Here is a 25,788-nt window from a genome sequence, read left to right on the forward strand (position 1 = left end):
TTTGTGTGTGTGTGATACCAGGGATTGAACCCAGGAGTGCTGTACCTCCAAACTACACCCCCAGTCCTTTTTATTTACTTATTTTTTTTACTTTGAAATAGATTCTCACTAGATTGCTGAGATTCTTGCTACGTTTCTCAGTGTGGTCGATAGCCTACCATCCTCCTGTCTCAGCTTCCCTACTATTGGGATTACAGGGATATGACACCACACTCCAATAATCATGTAATTTATGCGCTACTGGGAATTAAACTCTGAGACATTCTACAGAATCTCTGAGGTCCACCCCCAATCTTTTTAAATTTTTTACTTTTATTTATTTATTTTGCAGTACTAGAGATTGAACCCAGGGTCATTCTACCTCTGAGCTACACCCCTAGCCCTATATTTTTTTATACTTTTTGATTTTGAAACAGGGTCTCAGTTGCAGAGGGCCTCACTAATTAACTGAGGTTGGCCACAAACCGCCATCTTCCCGTCTTATCCTCCTGAATGCTGGGATTACAAGTGTGTGCCACCGTGCCCAGTTTAAATTATCTATTTATTTATTTGTTTATTTATTTACTTATTTGCGGTCCTGGGGATTGAACCCAGGGGCATTCTACCTTTGAGCTACATCCCCAGCTTTATTTTTTATTCTTTATTTTGAAACAGTGTCTCACTGAGTTTCAGAGGGCTTCACTAAGTAGCTGAGGCTGTCCACAAGCAAACCCTGATCCTCCTGTCTCAGCCTTCCAAATACTGGGATTACAAGTATATGCCACCAGAATTTTTTATTTTTTAACAGTGTCTTGTTTCAAAGTTGTTCAGGCTGGCTGTGAACTTGTGATCTTTCTGTTTCAGCCTCCCTACTATGGGAATTATAGACATGTGACCACTATGCCCATCAAATCTTTTAGTTTTGATAAAAAAGTAATCCAGAAAAATCTGATGCTAACATATTTTTTATCTCGTTTTTTATATTAATACACAAGAGTTATTTGAATGGATCTGGTTAGAATTATATACCAATATAGTTAGGATTTGAGGACATCTAAAGTGAAGTATAACAGAGGATGTCAGACTGGCAGTTTGGGGGATGTCTTAATTTTTGAAGTCTTTTGAGAATCCCACAGTATGGTGGAAGAGGCTTTTTGGTTGTCATTTACTTTGTTGCCTGGTCCTGAAAAAAGTCTGCATCCTAGCTTGTTCCTCTCTTTGTCCTTACTACGGGCATGGTGTGAATTCGCGCAGTGCTGTGTCTCGTTCTGAGCTCTCCGTGTCCTATCAGAGAGGCATAGTCACCTCCATTTACAGACAAGGAAACAACCCCTGGAGATGAAAGCTTGCATGTGGTATTTAACTTGCATACATCCTAGGAAGGGCTGACTGCAGAGCCTATGTATGATACTTGACCCGTAGGACAGTGCCATTCTTGAGTAGAATAACCTTCAGGAAATCTGCCTCGCTGACCCATCTCTCAAGAGTGTGTGCATATCAGTTCATGGGATGAGTGCACCGAGGACAGATCTGAATGGCTTCTTGAGTTTGGTGGGGAAAATGATAGGAACAGGTAGTGGTGCTGATAGAAAAATGTATGTTTACTTCTCCTGAAAGCTTTATTCCAGAGACTACCAATAACTTTTATTGATTGTTTTTCTTTTAGTATCTTTTTGAAAATGGAAGGGTAGATGACATTTTCTCTGATCTTTATTATGTTCGATTCACCGAGTGGCTACATGACGTTCTGAAGGATGTTCAGCCCCGGGTCACTCCACTTGGTAAGAGTTTCCCTTGTCTTCAGATCTTTTCCCATTTGGAATTTGAAAATATGGGCAGCTTTAGTGGCTGGCTGTGATTATAGTGTGTGGGTGAGGGGCGTATAAATCCCAGCCAGCTGCATTGTCCTCTCTGCTTCTTTGTGGGATATGAAAGAGGCAGAGAACCTGCCTGGTCTCTGTGTGACAAGGACATAGGGACCTGCAGAAGGAGGAGAATAGTTACTCTGTGTGTGTGTGTGTGTGTGTGTGTGTGTGTGTGTGTGTGTGTGTGTTTTCTATCAAAATTTATCAGTCAGCCTGTAATCCCAGTATCTGGGAAGCTGAAACAGGAGGATCAAAGGTTTGAAGTCTTAGCTTTAGCAAGTAGCAAGAATCTCAGCAATTTAGCAAGTCTTTGTTTCAAAATAAAAAAAGAGATGGGATGTAGCTTAGAGGTAGAATGCCTCCAGGTTCAATCCCCTGTACCACAAGAAAAGAAAAAGAAATTATTGATTGGCTGACTGCATTTGGAGCATGCCTGTAATCTCAGCTACTGCTGGTAGGCTGAGATAGGAGGATGACAGATTCGAGATGAGCCTGGGAAATTTAGCAAGATCCTCTCAAAATAAAATTAAAAGGGCTGGGATGTAGCTCAGTGGTACAGGGCCTCTGGGTATCATGTTTAGAAAAAAATGATTGGTTAAATTAGAATCATGCAGTACTTGGGAGGCTGAAATGTGAGGATCACAGGATCACAGCCTTCCTCAACAGCTTTGGCCCTTGGCAACTTGTTGAGATCCTGTTTCAAAATAAAAAATAAAGCCGGCGTGGTGGCGCACGCTTGTTATCCCAAGCGCTTGGGAGGCGGAGACAGGAGGATTGTGCAGGTTCAAAGCCAGCCTCGCTGGCTTAAGAGACCCTATTTCCAAATAAAAAAAATATAAAAATAGGGCTGGGAGTGTAACCCGGAGGCAGAAGGGTTTCTAGCAACCTCAGTACCACCAAAAATAAAATAAAATATAAAATAAATAAATAAAAAATAGGGCTGTTGGTGTATCTCATAGGTAGAATCCTCCTGGGTTCAATACTCTGTATCCCTTACCCCTCCCCCAAAATAAAATCAGGATTGTAGTAGTACATGACTATAGTCCCAGCAGCTGGGGAAGCTAAGGTGGGACTTGAAGACCAGCTTGGGCAATATAGTTACACCCTATCTCAAAAACAAAACATCTTTACAACTATTAATAGGGACGATAAACACAGTTTAGTGGCAGAATTCTTGCCTAGTCTTTCCCAAGCCGCTGGGTTTGATCCGCAGCACACACACACAAAAATGTTGTTTTACCTGTATAACATAATTTATATTTTTAGAACAACTCTGTCTAGTATACAGATTCCACTACCTTGACAATGTTGCATTAGTATGATACATTATTCTTAACGTCCATAATTTGTAGCCCTGCATAGTGGCACAGGCCTATAAACCCCCATACTTGGGAGGCTGAGATTCAGGATGGCAGTTTTAATGACAGCTTCAGCAATTTAGTGAGGCTCTTAGCAACCTAGTGAGACCTGTTTTGAAAACTAAAAGTAGCCAGGCGTGGTGGCCCATGCTCGTAATCCCAGTATTTGGGAGGTAGAGACTGGAAGATCGTGGTTCGTGGACAGCTCTGCTACTTAGGTCCTCCGCAACTTAGTGAGACCCTGTTTCAAAATAAAGAATAAAAAATAGGGCAGGGGATGTAACTCAGAATTTAAATGCCTCTGGGTTCCATCCCCGGACCTGCAAAAACAAAAAACACAACAAAAACCAAAAAAACAACTAAGTAAAAAGTGCTGGGAGTTTAGCTTGGATTCAACCCATAGTAAAAAAAAATTAATGATTTGCATTAGGACTCACTTGTGCTTTTGATGGCTTTGCTACATGTGCAAAACCACGTATCCACAGTAATAACTTGTGTTTCACTATTCTAAAATTCCCTCTTCTCCACCTAGTCGTCATACATCCCACACTCTTCCTGTCACCCTTTTAGCAGCCACTGATCTTTTTCCTGTCTATTGTTTTCTAGAATGTTGTATATTTGGAATAATTTAGTAGTTTGTGGCTTTTTCAGATTGGATTCTTTCATTTAGCAATATGCATTTAAAGGTTCTTTATGAGCTGAGTATGGTGGCGCACAACTGTAACCCTAGTACTTGGGAGGCTACAAGGACAGGCGGTTGTTAAGCAACTTACTATGTTTCCAAAAAAAAAAAAACCTGGGCATGGATGTGCATACCTGTACTTGGGAGATTGAGAAAGGAGGATCTCAGGTTTGTGGCAGCTTCAAGCTACTTGGTGAGGCCCTCTGAAACTTCGTGAGCCCTTGTTTCAAAATAAAATGATAAAAAATACAGTATGGGAAGCTGGGCATGGTGACCCAAACTTTTTGTTTGTTTGTTTGTTTTTGCGATACTGAGGATGGAACCCAGGGGCAATCTACCTCCGATCTACACCCCCTGCCCTATTTTTTATTCTTTTTTTGTGTGTGTGTGGCACTGGGGTTCCTGGAAGCCCTTCTACCTCGGGGCTACACTCCCAGACCTATTTTGTATTTTTTAATTTGGAAACAGGGTCTCTTAAAGCCAGCGAGGCTGGCTTCGAACCAGCACGATCCTCCTATCTCTGCCTCCCAAGTGCGGGGATTACAAGCGTGCGCCACCACACCCAGCCCTATTTTTTATTCTTTATTTTGAAATCGGGTCTCACTGAGTAGCAAAGGGCCTCACTAAGTAGTTGAGGCTGTCTGCGAACCGCTATCCTCCGGTCTCACAGCCTCCCACATGCTGGGATTGCAAGCATGTGGCACCATGCCTGGAGACTTTTTAGTTTTTGAAACAGGGTCTCACTGAGTTGTGGAGGGCCTCACTAAGTAGCTGAGGCTGTCCACCAACCGCGATCCTCCGATCTCAGCCTCCCGAATGCTGGGATTACAAGCGTGTGCCACCATGCCTGGCTTTTTATTTTTTTGAAGCAGTGTCTCACTAAGTAACTGAGTTTGTCCACCAGTCATGATCCTCTGGTCTCAGCCTTCCGAATGCTGGAATTACAAGTGTGTGCCACCAAGCCTGGCTCAGCCCACACTTTTAATCCCAGTACTTGTGAGGCTGAAACAGGAGGATCACAGTTCAAGGCCAGACTCAGCTACTTAGTGAGCCCTCTGCAACTTAGTGAGACCCTGTTTCCAAATAAAGAATAAAAAATAGGGTTGGGGGTGTAGCTCGGAGGTAGAATGTCCCTGGGTTCAATCCCCAGTACTGCAAAAAAATAAATTCAAAAATAGAGTTTGGTATATAGCTCAATGGTAGAATGCCCCTGGTTCAGCTTCTACTCCCCCAAAAATATATAAATAAAACAAAATGTGACTGTGGTGCATCTCAGATGTAGAATGCCCCTGAGTTCAATCCTTAATACCAAACAAAGAAACTAGAAATTATTAAATGTTCTTGCCGGGCGTGGTGGCGCACGCTTGTAATCCCTGCTCTTGGGAGGATGAGGCAGGAGGATCACACAGGTTCGAAGCCAGCCTTAGCTACTTAGTGAGACCCTGTTTCCAAATAAAATATAAAAATAGGTCTGGGAGTATAGCTCGGAGGTAGAAAGCCTCTGGGTTCCACCCCCAGTACCACCAGAAAAAAAAAAAAAAAAAAAAAGGTTCTTTATGTCTTTTCATGGCTTGAGAGCTCATTCCTTTTGGGTGTGTGGATAACTGGGAATTGAACCCAGGGGCATTCTACCTCTGAGCTATACTCCTAGCCCGATTTTTAATTCTTTATTTTGAAACAAGATCCCACTAAGTAGTTGTGGAGGACCTCACTAAGTAGCTGAGGCTGGCCACGAACCTTTGCTCCTCCTGTCTCAGACTCCCAAGTACTGGAATTACAAGTGTGCACAACCATGCCCGGCTTTTCTTTTTTTTTTTTGAAATAGGGTTTAGTTAGGCATGTACATTTTTCCATGGCAAATCTTGCTTTATGTGTATCACCACTTGCTTCTTTTCTTGTATTATTTTGTCTTACTGGAGATTAAACCTCATAAGTATTATTCCTCTGAAGTATACCTCCGACTTGTCTTTATTTTTTATTTACTGGGAGGAGGGGGTATGTGGGATTGAACTCAGGGCATTCTACCTCCGTGCTACACCCCAAACCTTGTTTTTATTTTATTTTATTATTTTATTTTTATGTGGACCTTATTGAAAATGGCATATATTCAGACTGTGCTTGGTGCTCTGTCCCTCTCTTCCCCCTTCCAGCAATGAGTGTCCAGTTTGACCATGCTACATTCATACTTTTACATATTTTTGGATGTAGCTCCTTATTTTTATTTATTTTTTATTTTTTACTCATTTTATTTTTTGTGGTACTGGGGGTGGAACCCAGAGGCTTTCTACCTCCAGGCTATACTCCCAGACCTTTTTTATATTTTTTTTTGGAAACAGGGTCTCGCTAAGTTGCTAAGCGCCTCACTAAGTAGCTGAGGCTGGCTTCGAACCCGTGCGATCCTCCTGTCTCAGCCTCCCAAGCGTGGGGATTACAAGCATGCGCCACCACGCCCGGCTCTTATTTTTATTTTCGAAACAGGCTCTCGTTAGGTTGAACTTGCAATCCTCCTTTCTCAGCATCCCAAGTGCTGGGATTACAGTTATGCCACTATGCCTGGCTTTTATTTTCTTACATTTTTTGGTGGTACTGAGGATTTACCTAAGGGGGACATACTACCTCTGAGCTACACCCCAACCTGATTTTATTTAGAAGCAGGGTCTCACTTAGTTGCAGAGGGCCTCACGAGGTTGAGGATTGCTGATAGGGAATTCACCTGTCTCCGCCTCAGAAGTAGTGTGATTACAAGATTGCTTTTTTTTTTTTTTTTTTTGTGGTACTTAGGGTGGAACCCAGGGGCTTTTCTACCTCCGGCCATACTCTCAGACTATTTTATACTTTATTGGAAACAGGGTCTCACTAAGCTGCTGAGATCCTCACTCAGTAGCTGAGGCTGGCTCTGAACCTGTGTCATTCTCTTGTCTCAGCCTCCCAAGCGCTGGGATTACAAGCATGCACCACCACACCCATCCTGGCTTTAATTTCTTATTTTGTTTTTGTTGTTGTTGTTGTACTGGGGTTCCTGGAAGCTCTTCTACCTTCGGGCTACACTTCGACACCTATTTTATACTTTTATTTTTGGAAACAGGGTCTCTTAAGCTAGCGCAGCCGACTTCCAACCTGTGCGATCCGCCTGTCTCCGCCTCCCAAGGGTGGGGATTACAAGCGTGCGTCACCACGCCCTGCTAATTTATTTTGAAATAAGTTCTCACTCAGGGCCTGGTGGCACATGCCTGTTATCCAGGTACCTGGGAAGATTAGACAGGAAGATCACAGGTTCAAGGACAGCCTCTGCAAATGTAGTCAGACTCTGGATACATACCTAATACCTGGTTTCAAAATTAAAAAGTGCTGGGAGTCTATCTCAGAAAAAGAATACCCCCTGGGTTCAAGCCCTCGTACCAAAAACAATAAGGTAGTAAACAAACACAACAAAGTATATAAAAAGAGCTAGGGTTTTAGATCAGTGATAGAAGCACCACTGGGTTGAATCCCCAGTACTTCTGCCCAATAAAACTTATGTTTTATTTTGTTTTTGATAGTGGTACGCTGGGGATTAACCCAAGGACATTCTACCTCTGAGCTACACCCCTAACCCTGTTTTATTCATTGTTATTTTCATTGTGTGTGTGTAGGTGTGTGTTTGGTACTGGGGATTGAACCTATAGGCATTCTACCTTTGAGCTACACCCCTACCTCTAGACCAGTTTCCCTTTTTTTTGGTGGTGCTAGGGATGGAACCCAGGGGCATTCTTTCTCTGAGCTATACTCCCAACCCTATTTTTTTATTTTGAAACAGGGTCTCACTGAGTTGCAAAGGGCCTCCCTAAGTAGCTGAGGCTGGTCGCGAACCTACAATCCTTCTGTCTCGGCTTCCCAGATGCTGGGCTTACAAACCTGTGCCACCATGCCTGGCTTCAAGTGTCTTATTTGAAAACAGAATCTCACTAGGTTGATGAGTCTCATTACTTGCTCAGGCTGTCATTGAATCTGTGGTCCTTGAATCTATGAGTCTCCAGTCCAGTCTCCCAAATACTGGGATTACAGGCTTGTGCCACTACACCCAATGATTTATTATTTATCATTTAATAACTATAATTTTTATTTATTTATTATACGTATTTTTTATTGGTGCATTGTAGTCATACACCTTAAGCGGGTACAAAATGGTAGAGGTGAGAGCTGGGTGTGGTACCCCATGCTTATAATCCTAGAATTTGGAAGGCTGAAAATAGGAGGATTGCAGTTTGTGGACAGCCTCGGCTACTTAGTGAGGCCTTCTGCAACTTAGTGAAACCTTGTTTCAAAATAAAAAATAAAAAAATAAGCCGGGCATGGTGGCACACGTTTGTAATCCCAGCATTTGGGAGGCTGAGACCTGGAGGATCGCGGTTCGCGGACAGCCTCAGCTACTTAGTGAGGCTCTCTGCAACTCAGTGAGACCCGGTTTCAAAATAAAGAATAAAAAAAAATAGGGCAGGGGGTGTAGCCCGGAGGTCAAATGCCCCTGGGTTCCATCCCCAGACCCGCAAAAAGAAAAAAATAAAAATAAATAAATAAATACCACACACACACACACAAAAAAAACAGCAAAAAGGCAGAGGCATACACACATCACTCATTTAGGCTTCTCTACTTCTTACCTCATTCCTTCCCCTGCCCTCCTTTTAAAAAATATTTTTTGTCCTTTTATTAGTCCATTTATTTATTTATTTATTTTTGTTTGTCTGGGGATGGAACCCAGGAGCATTCTACCTTTGAGCTACCACCCCAGCCTTATTTTTTATGCTTTATTTTTTTTTTTAATTAAAAAATTTTTTTCTGGTGGTACTGAGGGTGGAACCCAGGGACTTTCTACCTCCAGGCTATACTCCCAGATCTATTTTATATTTTATTTGGAAACAGGGTCTCACTAAGTTGCTGAGAGCCTCGCTAAGTAGCTGAGGCTGGCTTTGAACCTGCGCAATCCTCCTATCTCAGCCTCCTAAGTACAGGGATTACAAGCATGCGCCACCACACCCAGCTATTCTTTATTTTGAAACAGGGTCTCACTGAGTTGCAAAGGACATCACTAAGTAGCTGAGGCTGTCCGTAAACTACAATCTGCCTGTTTTTGCTTCCTGGATCCTGTATGATCCTCCTACCTCAGCCTCCCAAGCACGGGGATTACAAGCATGTGCCACTACGCCCGGCTGAGACTGTGGTTTAAACTAAAGAATAAAAAATAGGGCTGCCGGTGTAGCTCAGAGGTAGAATGCCCCTAGGTTCCATCCCCAGTACTGCTCACACATTGTCTGTGTGTGTGTATCATTTTCAGGCATGATGTTGCAATTCTGTGTGTGTGTGTGTTACTGGTATTGCACCAGGAACGTTCTACTCCAAGCTATACACTCCCCACCCCCAGCTTGTTTTATTTGTTTAGAAACAGGGTCTGGCTAGGTTGTTAAGCATCTCATTACTTGTTCAGGCTGTTCTTGAACCTGTGATCCTCCTGTCTCAGCCTTCCAAATACTGGGAATATGGGCCTGTGTTATCATGCCCAGCTTATAAGGGTTTTTTTTTTTTTTTTTTTTTTGTGGGTCAGAGGCATTTGACCTCTGAGCTACACCCCCCTGCCCTATTTTTTATTCTTTAGTTTGAAACAGGGTCTCTCTTGCGGAGGGCCTAAGTAGCTGCGGCTGTCCACGAACTGCGATCCTCCGGTCTCAGCCTCCCAAATCCTGGGTTTGCAAGTATGCACCACCATGCCCGACTGTACAAGGCTTCTTTTATATAGAGTTTTTTTTTTTATTCATATCTCCCTTTTCCACGGCATGAGTCCCGCTTCTCAGGCATTAAAGCATGTTGTAACCTGGGCATGGTGTACAAGCCTGCAGTACCAGTCCTTTGGAGGCTGAGACAGGAGAATTCCAAGTTTGAAGGCAGCTTCAGTAACTTAGGAGGTTCTCAGCAATTTAGTGAGAACCTGTTTCCAAATAAAAGATAAAATAGGTCTGGCGTGTAGCTCCTTGCCCCCACCCCGTACAAACACGCATGCACTTGTTGTGGACCGTGCACCAGAGGAGGCAGCTAGCACAGTGAGCAGCGAAGAACGCGTGTGGCTGTGGTAGAATGACTCCTGACACAAGGCTTTTCCTCAGAAGAGCTGTCTCGCGCTGCTTGTCCTATTTCTTAGGCATGTCAGATATCCATCTACATGGGCAGGAGATTGTTTTCCACTGTTGCTATACAAAAACTGCTTGTGCTACTGCCTTACAGAAAAGTGCATTTCACGGGCGGAGATCCAACTTTGCCATGAGCAGACAGAGGACTGCGTTGGGCAGAATGTTTGTTTTCTTGTTCTAGGTGTCACCTTCGCTGCCCACGTGGAGAACCTCACCCTATAGGAGAGTCCTGTGTCTGCTGCTGTCTGCCACTGCCCAGCGCACAGACACTTCTCCTTGTTGCTTAGCACGTGGCAGACGTAGTGGTCCAGCTCAGGCTTGCCTTCCTTTGGTGCAGTCTGGGTGTCCAGGCTCCTGTTCAGCCATTGGACATTGCCCTGCCTAGCTCTAGGTGGCCCATGAACCAGAGCGTCCCAGAAACGCCTGTCTTTTTGCAGGAAACCTGTAGTAGTTCCAATACCAGTGTCCCCTTTATGCATGAAAGAGATGAAAATGGGCTTGTTTTCTTGAAATGGTAGATATCAGATGTTTGGTAAGGGCAAAAAGGGATGTGTAGAGCCAGGCGTAGTGGTGCACGCTTGTAATCCCAGCATTCGGGAGGCTGACACTGGAGGAATGTGGTTCAAAGCCAGCCTCAGCTACTTAGTGAGGCCCTCTGCAACTTAGTGAGACCCTGTTTCAAAATAAAGAATAAAAAATGGGGCAAGGGCTGTATCTCAGAGGTTGAACGTCCCTAGGTTCCATTCCCAGACCCACAAATACGGGGGTGTGTGTGTGTATCAGCTTTTGGGCTCTGGGTACCTTGAAAATTTAACCAGTGCTCTCTCAAACAAGTATGTATATATTCAGAATTTGGTTTCTAGTTTTACGTATTTCACTCTCCCTGAATCCTTTTGTCCTGTGTTAGCCTTGGACTTGAGGAAGAATTTGTTGAGGTAGCAGCAGTCATGTGAAGTACTGTTTCCAGTGCTTGCTTGCCCAAGAACTTGTTACAAGTAAATGCTCGTTTTCAGGCCCCATCCAGGCTTTGTTCCGGTGAGCTTTCTAGACTCTTGCCATTCCCTAGGGCGATGCCCCATAGGAGCCCCTGTGTGGCTCGTGCCTCTCACCTCCCGTCCCGTGCCTGGCGGGGCTCCTGCCGCCCACTTGCTGCAGCAGCACTCTGTTCCTCCTAGGCTATGTCCTGCCCAGCCACGTGACCGAGGAGATGCTGTGGGAGTGCAAGCAGCTGGGGGCACACTCCCCTTCCACCCTGCTCACCACCCTCATGTTCTTTAACACCAAGTAAGTGTTCTAGAAGCAGCCCACTTAGCCACTCCCAGCCCTGGCCAGTGAAGAGACTGGCAACTTAAGGAGGACTTGTGACTCTTCTATTGTTCTATTTGAGAACCGTTTTTGTTGCAGAAAGCCCCCAGCCCCATTTGGCTGCCCTGTGTGGCGACTGTGAGGCCCGCAGCCTTGTCACACCCCTGCCATCCACCTTCCCCTGCTCTCTGTGCTTGGGCATGAGCCTGCCCATCCTGGGAGTATGGCAGTGGCTCTTCTGAAGTACCAGAGGGCAGAGCGTAAGTCATGGTGTCCTCCTGGCACCCCTCCCTCTGCCTTGCTTTCACTTGCGGTCCAGGTACTTCCTGTTGAAGACTGTGGACCAGCACATGAAGCTGGCCTTCTCCAAGGTGTTGCGACAGACAAAGAAGAATCCCTCTAATCCCAAGGATAAAAGCACGAGTATCCGGTACCTGAAAGCCCTCGGGATACACCAGACTGGCCAGAAAGGTAGGGAAAGTGGCAGGGATGATAGAAAGAACCCTGCTTGCCCCTAGAGGATAGCCTCTTCCCTGCTGGGCCACTTCTGTTGCCTACCCTTTCCTTCCTCCTCCCCACAATTTCCTCAGCTGTGCCTGAGCCGACTGTCTGATGCCAGGTCTGTGTTGGTGGGGGGGTGTTTTTAGTTACAGATGACATGTATGCAGAACAGACAGAGAATCCAGAGAATCCATTGAGATGTCCCATCAAGCTCTACGATTTCTACCTCTTCAAATGGTAAGGGCGCTTTGTGCAGTGATTACCAGTGTATGTGTGTCTTTGTGTGCATGTTTACTTTTGTAAGTATCTTATCTAGTCCCAATCTAAGAGTTAATGATTTCTGAAGAGCTAAATATGGAAGCAGCTTTCTGATTAGCACTGTGATGTAAAGGGTCCCTGAGGCACATGTCATGGAGAAGGTGTGATGGCACAGGGGCCGCCTTCATCACATGCTGGCTCGTCCTGGCCCTGACCTTGTCATTGCCACCAGTGATCTGGGAGTCACTTCTTCAACCTCTGCTTCCTCTTGTCCCCGCAGTTTGCCACGTCATCTTCATAGCAGTGCCAGAAGGATTTTTCTTGTGTGCAGGCTTTAAATGTCAGGAGACTAAAGGCTTGACTGGTCTCCCATTACAGAGGAGCCCTGACATAGTAGATTAAGGCCTTTGGTGCTCTTCCTCCCTTGATAGCCTCATGTTGGTGCTCCTTTGAGCTCTCCTCTGTACAAACTTCTCTTTTTGCAGTACTGGGGATTGAACCCAGGGGCAGTCTACCTCCGAGCTACACCCCCAGACCTATTTTTTACTCTTCATTTTGAAACAAGGTCTCACTAAGTTGCAGGCCTCCCTAAATAGCTGAGGCTGGCTGTGAACTGCAATCCAAGCACTTGAATTACAAGCGTGCTCCACCATTCCCGGCTCCATACTAACTCCTTTCTACTCAGAAGCATCATGCTACCTCTTCTCTACTTATATACAGCTTTTCAAGAAAACATTTTTAAGCTGGGCGTGGTGGCACACGCTTGTAATCCCAGCATTTGGGAGGCTGAGACAGGAGGATCGCCATTCACAGCCAGCCTCAGCTACTTAGGCCCTTTGCAACTCAAAATATTTTGTTTCAGCTGGTGTGGTGGCACAGGTTTGTAAGCCCAGTACTTGGGAGGCTGAGACAGGAAGATCGAATAATCTCAGCATTTTAGTGAGACCCTTTTACCAAAGAAAATATAAAATAGGTCTGGGAGTGTAGCCCCTGGGTTCCATCTACAGTACCACAAAAACAAAAAACCCTATATTTTGTTTCAAAATAAAAAATAAAAAAAATAAGGCTGGGGGTATAGCTCGGAGATAAAATCCCCCTGGGCCCCGGTTCAATCCCTAGTACTGGCAAAAAAACAAAAAAAGCATTTCCCTACCTTCTTTTCCTTTGATGTGTGTGTGTGTGTGTGTGTGTGTGTGTGTGTGTGTGTGTGTGTGTGTGTTTACTAGAGATTTAACCTAGGGGCAGTCTACCACTAAGCTGCGACCTTCACCTTTTTATTTTGAAACAGGATGTTCCTGGGTTGATGAGAGTCTCAGTATTTACTGAGGCTGTCCTTGAACCTGCATTCCTTCTGTCTTAGCTTCCCAAGTACTGGGATTACAGGCATTCACCACCCCAGTAGGACTCCTGGCTGAGTTACTTACTTATTTATTTATTTATTTATTTTTGGTAAGGGTGGGCATTCTACTTTTGAGCTACACCCCCAGCCCTATTTTATTTTTATTTAGAAACAGTCTTGCTAGGTTGAGTCTCACTACTTCCTGGGACTGTCCTTGAACCTGCAGTCCTTCTCTTTTGAGCCTGCTAAACTACTGGGATTAGTTTGCACCAAGCTTGGCCCTCAGGCTGTTTTATCTGTAGAACTGTTGCCATATTTTGTGTATTTGTACAAGTGTTTTTGCTGTCTCTCCTCTTGTCTGTATGCTCTGTGAGGTAGGAACTACTTATTATTTCTGTTCATTTCTTTAACCTTGCATATAAGCAGCCCTGGCACACAGTGGTTTGCCAATAAATTTTGAATCACTTAGGGAGGTCAACTCAATGAGACCCTGTTTTAAAATAATAAAAAATAAGCCGGGCGTGGTGGCGCACGCTTGTAATCCCCGCGCTTGGGAGGCTGAGACAGAAGGATCGCACAGGTTCGAAGCCACCCTCAGCTACTTTATGAGGCTCTCAGCAACTTAGTGAGAACCTGTTTCCAAATAAAATATAAAATAGGTCTGGGAGTGTAGGCCGGAGGTAGAAAGCCCCTGGGTTCCACCCCCAGGACCACCAAAAATAAAGTCAGGTATGGTGGCGCATGCTTGTAATCCCAGTACTTGGGAGGCTGAGACAGGAGGATCGTGCAGGTTCTAAGCCAGCCTCAGTTATTTAGTGAGGCTCTCAACAACTTACTGAGACCCTTTTTCCAAATAAAATATAAAATAGGTCTGGGAGTGTAGCCTGGAAGTAGAAGGCCCCTGGGTTTCATCCCCAGTACCACACAAAAAAAATTGGGCCGGGGGTGTAGCTGGGAGAAAAAAACCACAAAACTATGAAACTATTAGAGGATCAAATATGATACGTACTTAATTGAGGTGAAGGCCTCAGCATCATGACCATTGTTCCCGTCAGAGCTATCAGTGCACGCAAACATTGGAGGTAGATCTTCAGAGCAGTACAGTTGGGTCCACGTGGGATATAGATGGACTGAATAGTCAAGTCCTGGGTTCTCTAGACCAGTGCAGTCAGTGATTGATTGCAGCTGGCTTGTGTGATACTGAGGCCGAAAGGAGGCAACCATTACTGGTGTTTACGGTAGCCTCAATAGATGTCTTGGAGGTTGGAAGCTATAATGCCTATTACACCAGTTGTTTTTTTTGTTATTGTTGTGTTTTTTACATCCTCAGCCCCCAGAGTGTGAAAGGCCGGAATGACACGTTTTACCTGACACCTGAGCCAGTGGTGGCTCCCAACAGCCCAATCTGGTACTCAGTCCAGCCTATCAGCAGAGAACAGATGGGACAAATGCTGACCCGGATCCTGGTGATACGAGAAATTCAGGAGGCCATTGCAGTGGCCAACGCAAGCACCATGCACTGAGATTCCTCAGCCATGGTACATGAGAAACCAGCCAGGAAAAACTGGACAAACTTTCACACTAAAGAAGAGGCCTCCATTTTTTTTCTTTTATCTTTTTTATTGATGTAGTTATGAAGCCTTTCAGGCTACTTCTGTTAAAAACATAAAAGAAAACTTTGCCCCTTTGCATCTTCACAGACCTGCATCAGACTCCTCAGTCCACGGGGGCTCTGGGTTTCCTGAGCGCCGGATGTCCTAGAAAGTTGCTGGCTGACTTTTTCTTTTTTGCCTGGGGCCTGGGGAAAGGGCGTGGACTGCTGGGAGAAATGTGGTCCCTTTCCTTCCTGGAGAAAGATGGAATTAATGATGGGTCGACCTGACAGAATCTCTGCACCTGGTTTCCACTTTGGACCGGCCGATTTCACTGACCGCAGGGAGCCATTCTTCATGCTCAAAAACGTAGCATCTTGAAGAAAAATGAGGGCAACTTCAATTATGATTTATTAAAGACAATTTCTATTACACCCACCTTTATGACAAGTGACATTTTAGATGTTAAAGTAAAAACTTTACCATGCCTTTTTTTTTTTTTTGGCCTAACATTGAGGCCTTAAACCTGAGGCTCCTGTGCCTGATGGAATTCTTGTAACATACACTTGTGTATCATATAAAGATACCACTGTTTCTCTTATGTATTCTTACTCTAGTTGTTTATTAAGAATGACAAGCACGTCTTTTCAACATGCTAGTGAACACGCGTCTTTATTTGGGGAGGAGTCTGGAGGGACTGTCCCAAATCCCGCGGGAGGAGGGCGGGGCCGGAAGCGGCTCGGCGCTCCGGGGCGGGGCGTGCCTCACGCCTGCGCCCGACCCACCCGGCCTCTCCCGCGGCGCACTGTACTTCCGCCCGCGCTACGTCCTGACGTCGGCGGCGCGCGCGGCGCCGTGACGGAGTCGGCTCGTTTATATTGGCGCGGCCCGTGCCGCGGAGGCCTCTGCGGCGCGCGTGCTTCTTCGAGACGCGCGGTCGGGTTTGGTTTTGGCAATGGCCGACTACTTGATAAGCGGCGGCACGTCCTACGTGCCAGACGACGGACTCACGGCACAGCAGCTCTTCAACTGCGGTGACGGCCTTACCTACAAGTGCGGCCCTGGGGTTTCGCCTGGCGGGAGGGCGGCGCGCTGGGCGGAGGGGCGGCGGGGGCTTCGGCAGAGCCCCGGCGGCGCGGGCGTGAAGGACGGATCCGCGTATGGCCCACCGTCCCCGAGCTTCCTTTGTTAGATGTGGAGCGGGGTTGGGGCAGGGGAAGCTCTCGACAGTCCTTGGGATCCGGGCTTGAGACGCCGTTCTCTGGACACGTGGAATTGTCAGGGCGCTGGGAGCGCTGACAGCTCAGGCAGAAACGGGCCCCTGTCCCCATCTGCCTCGGCCGACCGGGGTTCGGTTAGTGCCACTCCCTGTACACACGTCTTACGGCGTGACCTGTGCAGTTGAGTGTCAGGGTACTGTAAGGCTGAGAACGCAACTTCCAATTGACTCCCCTCTCCTGCAGCGATTTTCTCATTCTTCCTGGGTACATCGACTTCACCGCAGACCAGGTGGTGAGTATGACCAGGGATGGGCTTCTGAACATCGAGGTGGGCCAGTGTGCTGATGTTGCCTGGATTCCGGGCGGCCCTACCAGATTGGGTAAGGGGTGGGTTTCAGGGAATGATTGTTCTGGGCTTGCCGGTCATTCAGAACCCATTTTGCAGGGGTGGTGGTGGTGGTGGTGGTGGTGGTGGTGGTGGTGGTGGTGGTGTTGAAACCACCCTGAGGCATAAAGGGAACTTTTCCACATTGGTGGTCCTTTTTCTTCTCAGGACCTGACCTCTGCCTTGACCAAGAAGATCACACTGAAGACCCCACTGGTTTCCTCACCCATGGACACAGTCACAGAGGCTGGGATGGCCATTGCAATGGCGGTGAGCCCCATGGGGTATAGCAGGAGAAGGCAGGGATACTATCTACTTTCTCTTGTCACTCATTCCTTCTCTTTTATCCGTTCATCTTGTAGCTTACTGGCGGTATTGGCTTCATCCACCATAACTGTACACCTGAATTCCAGGCCAATGAAGTTCGAAAAGTGAAGGTCAGAAGGGCAAGGATCATGGCCAAGAGTTCCTGGGAATTGCACTGAGGTGCAGTGGGGTGGGAGTGGGGGGCATGTTTTGCTAATTTAGGGTCCTTCTCCTTATGGGGTTCAGTTACTGAGGAGAAGGGACTGAAACTCTGTTTCTTAAGCCAATAGAAGAGCACCTGGTGCACAGGGCCTCCAGCTCACCAATGTCTCTTGTTAGAGAGGCTGGTTTGACTTAGTCCTGTGGCACTTCCCAAAAGGGTAATTTTGGCACGGGTAGACCCTGTGCCCCAGCTTGATAAAAGTGGTTCAGAAATGCAATCCCTTTGTATTTTAATCATCCCTTCCAGAAATACGAGCAGGGATTCATCACAGACCCCGTGGTTCTCAGCCCCAAGGATCGAGTTCGGGATGTTTTTGAGGCTAAGGCCCGGCATGGCTTTTGCGGTATTCCCATTACGGATACGGGCCGGATGGGGAGCCGTTTGGTGGGCATCATCTCCTCAAGAGACATTGATTTTCTCAAGGAGGAGGAACATGACCGATTTTTGGAAGAGGTAGGTACTACTATCCGGACACAGTCATGCTCTGGCAGCCCAAACTGAAGAAACAAGGCTTCTGTTGCCCATACGACATTTCTCAGGGCCCCTTCTGTCCAGGAAAAATGAACACCCAACCACATTTCTGACTTCTCCCTGTGGTTCCTCCACCCTCTATCCTGCAGTAGTCTCAAACTTCCACAGTGCATGCTAGCATTCATGCTTTGTTATTTGGCCCCTCAAGGACCATCAGTCCTCCTTTCTCTTTTCTGGTTCTCATCAGTGCTCCTGTATGGTCTTTTCTGCAGTGCAAGAAGGTGCTCTGTGCACCATGTTGGCCTACCTGCACCACTCAGAGTCACTACTGTACTTGTGTATAGAGACTTGAATTCTCACGAGAGGGAATGATAGGGGTTCAAATATGTGACTGGTGGCTTTTGGCAAGTGCGGAGGTCTGATCTTTGGCCCTTTGTCATGGTGTCTCTCCTAGATAATGACCAAGAGAGAAGACTTGGTTGTTGCCCCTGCAGGCGTCACACTGAAGGAGGCAAACGAAATTCTGCAGCGCAGCAAGAAGGGTGAGTCCTAGAGGTGGGAAGAGCCTGGAACTCTAATGTTCAGGGTTCCTGATTCAGACTGGGTATGGTGACATATGCTTTTGGTTCTCATATGTGGAGGCTGAGACAGGAGAATCATAGCTTTGAGGCCAGCCTCAGCAACTTCGTGAGGTCCCTTGCCAACTTAGTGAGATCATGTTTCAAAATAAAACTAGCCCAGCGTGATGGCGCACGCTTGTAATCCCTAGGATTAGGAAGGCTGAGACAGGAGGATCACAATTCACGGATACCCTCAGTTACTACTTTGTGAGACCCTTTGCCAACTCGGTGAGGCCCCGTTTCAAGATAAAGAATAAGCTGGGCATGGTGGCGCACACTTGTGATCCCAGCATTTGGGAGTCTGAGATGTGAGGACCGCGCCCTAGCTGCTTAGTAAGGCCCTTTGAAACTCGGATCCTGTTTCAAACTGAAGAGTAGCCGGGCGTGGCGGCGCACGCTTGGAATCCCAGCATTCAGAGGCTGAGAGCGGAGGAGCATGGTTCGCGGCCAGCCTCCAAGAATAAAAAATAGGGCTGGGGTTGTAGCTCAGAGGTTGAATGCCCCTGGGTTCCATCTCCAGTGCCGCAAAAAAATGAAAGGACTGGGGATATGGCTTGAAAGCACAACACCCCTGGGGTCAATCCTCAGTACAAAAAAAATGTCCCCCCTCAGAGTCCTGACTCATGTCCTGCCCTGAATTCAGGAAAGCTGCCCATTGTAAATGAAGATGGCGAACTGGTGGCCATCATCGCCCGGACAGACCTGAAGAAGAACCGAGATTACCCACTGGCCTCCAAAGATGCCAAGAAGCAGCTGCTGTGTGGGGCAGCCATTGGCACGCACGAAGATGACAAGTATAGGCTAGACTTGCTGGCCCAGGCTGGGGTGGACGTAGTGGTTTTGGTGAGCTGCTGCATTGGCAGGGTGGGACAGTGGGTGCAGCTGCCACATCACAGTCTGACTAGAACTCAACTTCCTGGTCTCAGGATTCTTCCCAGGGAAACTCCATCTTCCAGATCAATATGATCAAGTATATCAAAGAGAAGTATCCCAATCTCCAAGTCATTGGAGGCAATGGTAAGACCAGCCTGGGGGTTAACGCCTGGGGACGGGATGGGGAGTGGGGCTTCCACCTGGACCCTCACATGAGCCCCTTTCCCTCTTGACTGTAGTGGTCACTGCAGCTCAGGCCAAGAACCTCATCGATGCAGGTGTGGATGCCCTGCGGGTGGGCATGGGAAGTGGCTCTATCTGCATCACACAGGAAGGTAAGAATGTGCTCTAATGAGCCAGATGAGGTAGCCTGTGATCTTAGGGAGGCTGGGACAGAAGGATTACAGGTTTGGGGCCAGTCTCAGCAACTCAGTGAGACCCTCTTTCAAAATAAAAATGCCAACCTGGGTGTGGTAGCACATGCTTGTAATCCCGGTACTTAGAGACAGGAAGGATCATGGGATCACACCCAACAACTTAGACCCTGATTCTCAACCTCGCCGCTTACTAAAAAAAAAAAAAAAAAGCCAGGTATGGTGGTATATGCCTGCAATCCCAGTACTTTGGAGGCTGAGACAGAAGGATTGAAGGTTTGGATATCCTCCACAAGTAGTGAGACTTATCTACCTAGTGAGAACCTGTTTCAAATAGAAAAAAATAGGGCTGGGCATGTAGCTCAGATGTAGAATGTTCCTTGGTTCAGTCCCTACTGAAGGGGAAAGAAAGCTTTGAGAGGGCCAGAGGCTGGCTTTAGGTTCCACCTGCCCTGGGGTCGAGCTCTTGTTACACGGGACTGTGTTTACCTTCCTGAGGGTCAGTGGGGGCCAAGCAGCCTCTCCTGGGTGGTGACGTGGCCAAAAGCCAGCCAAGTTCTTGCCATCCCTCTCCTGCCACTTCCCTGCCTAGCCTGGCCTCCTTGCTCGTGCTCTGCGCCCTCTCTAAACTCTGGTCTGTTTGTTTTATTTAGTGGCTCCCAAGATCCCTCCAGACATAAAGTCCCACAGCCCCAAATGCCCTTCTACTGTCACGGGCTGCTATAGTAAGTCTGGCCCGGCCCACCGGCCCGGCCCAGCTGCCCACTGCCCGGCTGCTTGGTTGACTGTAGCTGTAGCTCCCGGGGTTTGTGGTGCTGAAGGGTGGGCAGGCCAGACAGATGTACAGACCATGGTTTGGGGGCTGCCTGAGGTCACAGCTCCCTCTTCTCCCTGAGATGCTCATGTGGCAGGGCCTGGTTCCCTAGGTAGCCCCTGCTCTGCCCACATCTTCTGCAGTAAGCATAGTTGAAGGACCAGCTCTGGAGCCTGCTCTCCCACATTACCACTGACCCACTCAGTGCCTCTGGGTACTAACTGCACGGCAACTCCTGCCCTCTCTGAAACCAGCTGGGGGGCTTTCCCTGCTGCTAAGGATGCATGTGCCTGAGGCTGCCTGGGCCCTGCACACATGCACGGGTACATGGGTGAGGCCAGCACAGCTGTACCATTAAAGGCAGAGGCAGTAGCAGCCATCCCAGACATCTGTCAGTCCTGTTGCTATCCTGGTACAGGCCTAGGGCTCCTGGGTACTGTGTCTGGCCCCCTTGTCTGTCCCCACTAATCCCATCCACCCATTTGTCCCTCCATCTCTCAACAGTGTTGGCCTGTGGGCGACCCCAAGCAACAGCAGTGTACAAGGTTTCAGAGTATGCTCGGCGCTTTGGTGTTCCCGTCATTGCTGATGGTGGAATCCAAAATGTGGGCCACATTGCCAAAGCATTGGCCCTTGGAGCTTCCACAGGTGAGGCCCGCCACCCCAGGAGCCTTGGGGGAACCTGTTCCCCATGCTCTTCAGACTGCCCTCAGCACTCCATCTGTCCACAGTCATGATGGGCTCCCTCTTGGCTGCCACCACTGAGGCCCCCGGTGAGTACTTCTTTTCTGATGGGATCCGACTGAAGAAATACCGTGGTATGGGTTCTCTGGATGCCATGGACAAGCATCTCAGCAGCCAGAACCGATACTTCAGGTGGGACTGGCAGACTACTCACCCCATCCCAACCCTGCACTGAGCGTCTACCCCTGCCGTGACCAGCCCATTTCTCTATGTCCCTACAGTGAAGCTGACAAAATCAAAGTAGCCCAGGGTGTGTCAGGGGCTGTGCAGGACAAAGGGTCCATCCACAAATTCGTCCCCTACTTGATTGCTGGCATCCAGCACTCCTGTCAGGACATTGGTGCCAAGAGTTTAACTCAAGTCCGGTGAGCTTGGGTAGCCAGGACATGGGCAGAGGGGCTCTTTCAGGACCAGCTGCTATCAGCCACTGACACCTGTCCCTTTGCAGAGCCATGATGTACTCTGGGGAACTTAAGTTTGAGAAGAGAACTTCCTCAGCTCAGGTGGAAGGTGGGGTTCACAGCCTCCATTCGTAAGTGACCCTGCCCTTGGGTGGGATTGTCCCTGCTTTGTGTATCCTTACTGCTAAACTCACAGGTGGTTTCTATCTACAGGTATGAGAAACGGCTTTTCTGAAAAGAGATTCAGCCTACTACCCCAGGGTTTTTCAATAAAAGTTTGAAAAAATAAAAAAGGAAAGCCTGATTTCTGAAGTCACAAGGCATGTGGGTCTCTGCAGCTGCCAACCCCCCCCCCACACAGATGCACACAAAGGGCACCCTCGTTTCCAGGGGGAGCATTGAAATAAAGGTGCTCCATGGACCTGAAACAGGGAAGCTCAAGTTCAGAAACTTTCCTGGTGATGCTCTTAAACCAGCTCTTGCTTGAGAGTTCAGTCTAAGAAAGCATCACAGCATTCTGTAGGACTGGCTTCCGGACAGCCTCCTGCTAGCCACATGGAACGGGATGGAGACATGTGAATACACTCCTGAAGTCTCCAGAAGGTTTGTGGGGGAAAGTCACAGGGGTCCCCTCTAATCTACAGGTGAGCAGGAAGATCTGGAGCTGGGAGATACACTTCAGCTGAACAGCCAGGGAATCCTAAATTAAGACAGTCTAGGTGAGATGGTGACTTCTGGGTTTCTTATCCCCTACCCAAAAGCCTACTGACCCAGCTGCTCCTGGCCAACAACACACCTGATGCAACGTAGAGTGTATAATTATGACCCCGGTCAGCATGACAAGTGCTAAGGTATCGGAGGAAAGGACAGCGGGAACCCAGGGAATGGCTGCGCTCCAAGTGCCAGTGCCCTCCTGGACAGCTGGCAGGTGGCTCATTGTGAAGCCTGGCTCCCAAACATCAGTGAAGTCTCTCCAGGTGGGGGGATGAGAACAGCTCCGGTGACTCGGCCTTCGTGACAGAGGAAGTTGAAGGTGGCACAGGCATTGGGCTGGGGAGGGGAAAGGCCAGCGTTAGCCTGCTGGGGGCTAGGCCTGGGCTCTGCAGCATCCCCAGTTCCCGGGCTTACCGTGTCCTGCACTTCCACGGCGATGCCCCGCTGCCTCATGGCGTGCAGCACCCGGGACTGCAGCCGCTCAGTCCTGTTCCCAGTGCCCACCACCACGATCTCTAGGGAAAGGAGGGGCGGCCGGTCTCCTGGCAGGCCTGTAGAGGCTGCGCTGGGCGCCCAGGGTTGGCCCTCCCACCCCCTCGTACCTATTCTGGGCTCCAGCATCCAGAAGAGCGAGAAGCTCTCTTCGGTGATGTCCTGGTGGGAGCCCACCTGTGTGGGGAGAGGTCGACTCGTTTGAGTCACGTCCACGAACCTCCCGCGCAGCCCTACCTCGGGGTCGCGGGGCGGGCCTCCGGCTCACGTTCCACTGCAGCACCGAGTGCGGGATCACGGCGCAGGGCCCGAGCACGCGGGTCCCGTTGACCGAGAAGCCGCGGCTGTTGTAGCTGTCGATGTACGGGGCGTGCGGGGCCTCGCGCTGCAGCAGGGAGATGTGCGTCCGCTGGTACAGCTCGTCGTCGGCGGGCGAGAGCCGGTGCCCGCGCCGCGGGGCCCTGCGGAGGCTCAGCGTCAGGGGCGCCCGGCCCGGGGCCCGCCCGGGGCCGGGGGCCGGGGCCCAGCTCACCGCGGCAGCTCCACGTGCTGAAGGCGGCTCAGGCGGCGGAGAGCGAAGGCGGCGGCCATGGCTGCTCGGCGCGGGGCGGCGCGGGCGCGGGCGCGGGGAGGACGGCGCGCCGCGGAGCCGGGCCCGGCGCGGCCACAGCGCCCCCCGCGTCCCGGAGGGCCCGCGCCGCCCGGCCGCCCGCCCCCCGAGCGCGCCGCCCGGCCCGCCCCGCGCCCCGGGGGAGCGCGGACACCTGGCGGGCGCCGCCCGCGGGGCCCCCGGCCATTATCCGCACGCCGGGGGCGGCGGCCGCGCACCTGCGCCGCGCACCTGGCGGCCTAATCCCCGCGCTCCCGGCCCGGCCTCGCCGCCCTCCCAACCGCCACTCGCGCGACCGTTGGCGGCAGCGCGCGCCGCGGGGGCGTGGCCGCGCGCCGATTGGCTGCGCCCGAGCGCGAGGGGGCGTGGCCAGGCCGCGTCTCCTTAAAATGGCTTCAAGTCTGCGGGCAGCCGAGCCAGCGGAAGGGCACGCCGTGCAGGTGGGACTGGCCGGGCGGGGCCGGGTCGGGCGTGGAGCCGGCCGCGTGCGAAGCGTCACTCCGCCCTCGCCCACTCCGCTCGCGCCCCCGAGAGCCCCCGCCGGCGTTCGAGCCCAGGGCCTACTCGCGCCAGAGCCCCGGCGCCTGCGCGGGTTTGGACCTCGCGCGCCGCCAGCGCTGCCGCGGCCCCAGGGGGACGCTGTGGCGTTCGTCAGCCGCGGGACGGCGGGCGGGCGACGGCGGAGTCGGGGCCTGGCGGCGGGCCTCGGCGCTGCTGCCGCTGCGGCGTGGGCCCTGCGGCTCCCGGCCATCCGGGCGCTGGCAGCGTCGCCGGACAAAGGGCCCCGAGTGCGGGGGTGTCCGCGAAGTGGCCGCGCGGGTCCACTTCCTCTCGGGCGCCGCCGGCGAGCTTCCCCGTGGGGGATTCGGAAGCCGGCCCAGCCGCCGTCGCGCAGCAGCGGCTCCGGCTGCGTGGGACCCACAGGGCTAATCCTGCCCCGCGAATCTAATCCGGATCGGGACCCGGTCCCAGGGGAGGCCCCCTCCTTCTCGCCTATTGTTCTGGGGCCCAGGTGAGCGCCTCGTTCTCACTAGACTCGGTTACAGCACCTACTCCTGGCCCATCCCCCTCCCGGGACTGGGGATGGGTGGCTTCGGGTCTGGCCCCAGGGCAAGTGACCTGGGCAGGAGCACCCCTCCGACGGCTGGACAGCGGGCAACGGAATCCCAAAAGCAGCTGTCGTCTCCAGAGCAATCCAGCTGCGCTTGGATTTCGTTCCCTGCTCTCCTGCCTGAGCAGCGCCCCGGTCCCGATGGGCTGGCCCTGGCCCCAGACACACTTTACTGGGCTTGCTGTGATCTCCTCTCCTCTCGCAGGCGTGCCCTCAGGCTGGAGGTGGTGGGTCTGGACGTTGAGAGCTAGGGCTGGTGGCCATCTCTGGAGCTTCAGAGGAATGACAAGGGAGGCCCTGGGCCTGCAGGGTAGGGCTGCTGTGGCGGTGAGTCCCGCCGGGCCGCCCCAGCCCGCAGCTTGCTAAAGATAGCCCTTCACTTCCTGGGGAAAAACCACCCCAACCGTCTTCATGGACCCAGAGCAGCTGAAGTCCCAGCTTGCCTGTAGGCTCCCAACCCTGCTAGCAGCTGCCTTCAGGTCCTGCGCCTGCGGCAAGGAAAGTGCTTTGGAATGACACGATCACTCCCGTTGAGTGGGCACCCAAGAAGCCATCGGGAATGTCGTGTCCGCCCAGTGCTCTTTCAGAGCCTCCTAGCAGGGCCTCTCAGCCCTGGCCCAGAAAGGGAGTCGTGCCAAGCTTTTCTTGCCCTCCTCTCCCCCAGGTCTGGGCCCTCCTGCTCCAGAGCAGAGATCACGGGTTGGGTTCAATCTGGGGGGGGTGGGGGGGTGGGTGTAGATTACATTGAAATGAAAACATTTGGAAACCTCTTGCGACAGAGGAAAAGTTTTCCCGCTAGTAGAGGAGCGGGACGGCCTACTGAGGCCTCTTTAGCTGACTCTTCATGGTCACATTGTTTAGTTGGCCCTACTTGCTCAAGGCCTCCCTAGTAAAGTACACCAAGTTAAAGGAGAAACATTGGAAGCTGGTAATTCTGGAAACCGCGTTGGTCTTAACTGCTCAGGTGTCAAAAAAAAAAAAGGACTGGGCATTTATCTAGAATAAAACACCCATATCTTAGAGGAAAGGTTTGCCAATATCCTGAAACCACAGAACACCAATTTTCTTAAGATTTTTTTTCCATGTGGGTCGTTAAGGTGTTTTTAAAGTTACGGACAAACCATCTGGTACTTGTGACGTTTCAGTCAAGTTTAAAATAGGAAAAATCAAACATCGCACAAACAAACGTGAGACTTGATGACAAGGAGCCTTGTCTGCGCCCCCACCCGGTCCTGGGACCCTTTCCCCGATCACTAATGCCGGGCGACGCCGGAAGAACCCCAAGAGGGGGAGGACCCGGAGATGCCGTGTCCCAGGCCCACGAGTGCACGAAAGCGGGCGGAAGAAACGCCGAGGGCGGTCCGACTTGGCTCGGGGGGTTCGCACCTGT

General features: G+C 50.1%; 3 protein-coding genes across 6 annotated transcripts in view; 2 read left to right on the top strand and 1 right to left on the bottom strand.

The window, feature by feature from the left end:
- Positions 1–14,971, top strand: part of QRICH1 (glutamine rich 1) — a gene marked incomplete at both ends in the record, with an annotated part of 39,634 nt that extends 24,663 nt beyond the window's left edge. Inside the window, 5 exons of the mRNA XM_080695514.1 lie at positions 1,646–1,760; positions 11,221–11,329; positions 11,670–11,821; positions 11,998–12,088; positions 14,779–14,971. Coding sequence (XP_080551640.1) covers positions 1,646–1,760; positions 11,221–11,329; positions 11,670–11,821; positions 11,998–12,088; positions 14,779–14,971 — 660 coding nt within the window. The remainder of the gene's footprint in view (positions 1–1,645; positions 1,761–11,220; positions 11,330–11,669; positions 11,822–11,997; positions 12,089–14,778) is intronic.
- A 1,024-nt stretch (positions 14,972–15,995) lies between these two features.
- On the top strand, positions 15,996–21,730 carry IMPDH2 (inosine monophosphate dehydrogenase 2; the record flags this gene model as incomplete). Of its 4 annotated transcripts, XM_080696186.1 has the most annotated exons (15): positions 15,996–16,093; positions 16,504–16,552; positions 16,814–16,915; positions 17,008–17,082; positions 17,421–17,627; positions 18,100–18,187; positions 18,909–19,108; positions 19,192–19,282; positions 19,378–19,473; positions 20,166–20,237; positions 20,831–20,974; positions 21,058–21,202; positions 21,292–21,435; positions 21,519–21,602; positions 21,685–21,730. In XM_080696186.1, the coding sequence occupies 15 exons, from the start codon at positions 15,996–15,998 to the stop codon at positions 21,704–21,706; spliced, it is 1,617 nt and encodes a 538-aa protein (XP_080552312.1). In that variant the 3' UTR covers positions 21,707–21,730. The 4 variants fall into 4 exon arrangements, with proteins under 4 accessions (XP_080552312.1, XP_080552313.1, XP_080552314.1 ...); XM_080696187.1 differs by lacking the exon at positions 20,166–20,237; XM_080696188.1 differs by lacking the exon at positions 17,008–17,082.
- Positions 21,731–22,300: 570 nt separating this feature from the next.
- Positions 22,301–23,474, bottom strand: NDUFAF3 (NADH:ubiquinone oxidoreductase complex assembly factor 3; the record flags this gene model as incomplete). Its single annotated transcript, XM_080696660.1, has 5 exons — positions 22,301–22,521; positions 22,600–22,700; positions 22,788–22,854; positions 22,946–23,226; positions 23,423–23,474. 5 exons carry the CDS (start codon positions 23,472–23,474, stop codon positions 22,405–22,407), a joined length of 618 nt encoding a protein of 205 aa, XP_080552786.1. The 3' UTR covers positions 22,301–22,404.
- Positions 23,475–25,788: the final 2,314 nt, after the last annotated feature.

This window comes from Muscardinus avellanarius (assembly GCF_963383645.1).
Source record: "Muscardinus avellanarius genome assembly, chromosome: 5".
In the NCBI taxonomy this organism is placed as follows: Eukaryota; Metazoa; Chordata; class Mammalia; order Rodentia; family Gliridae; genus Muscardinus; species Muscardinus avellanarius.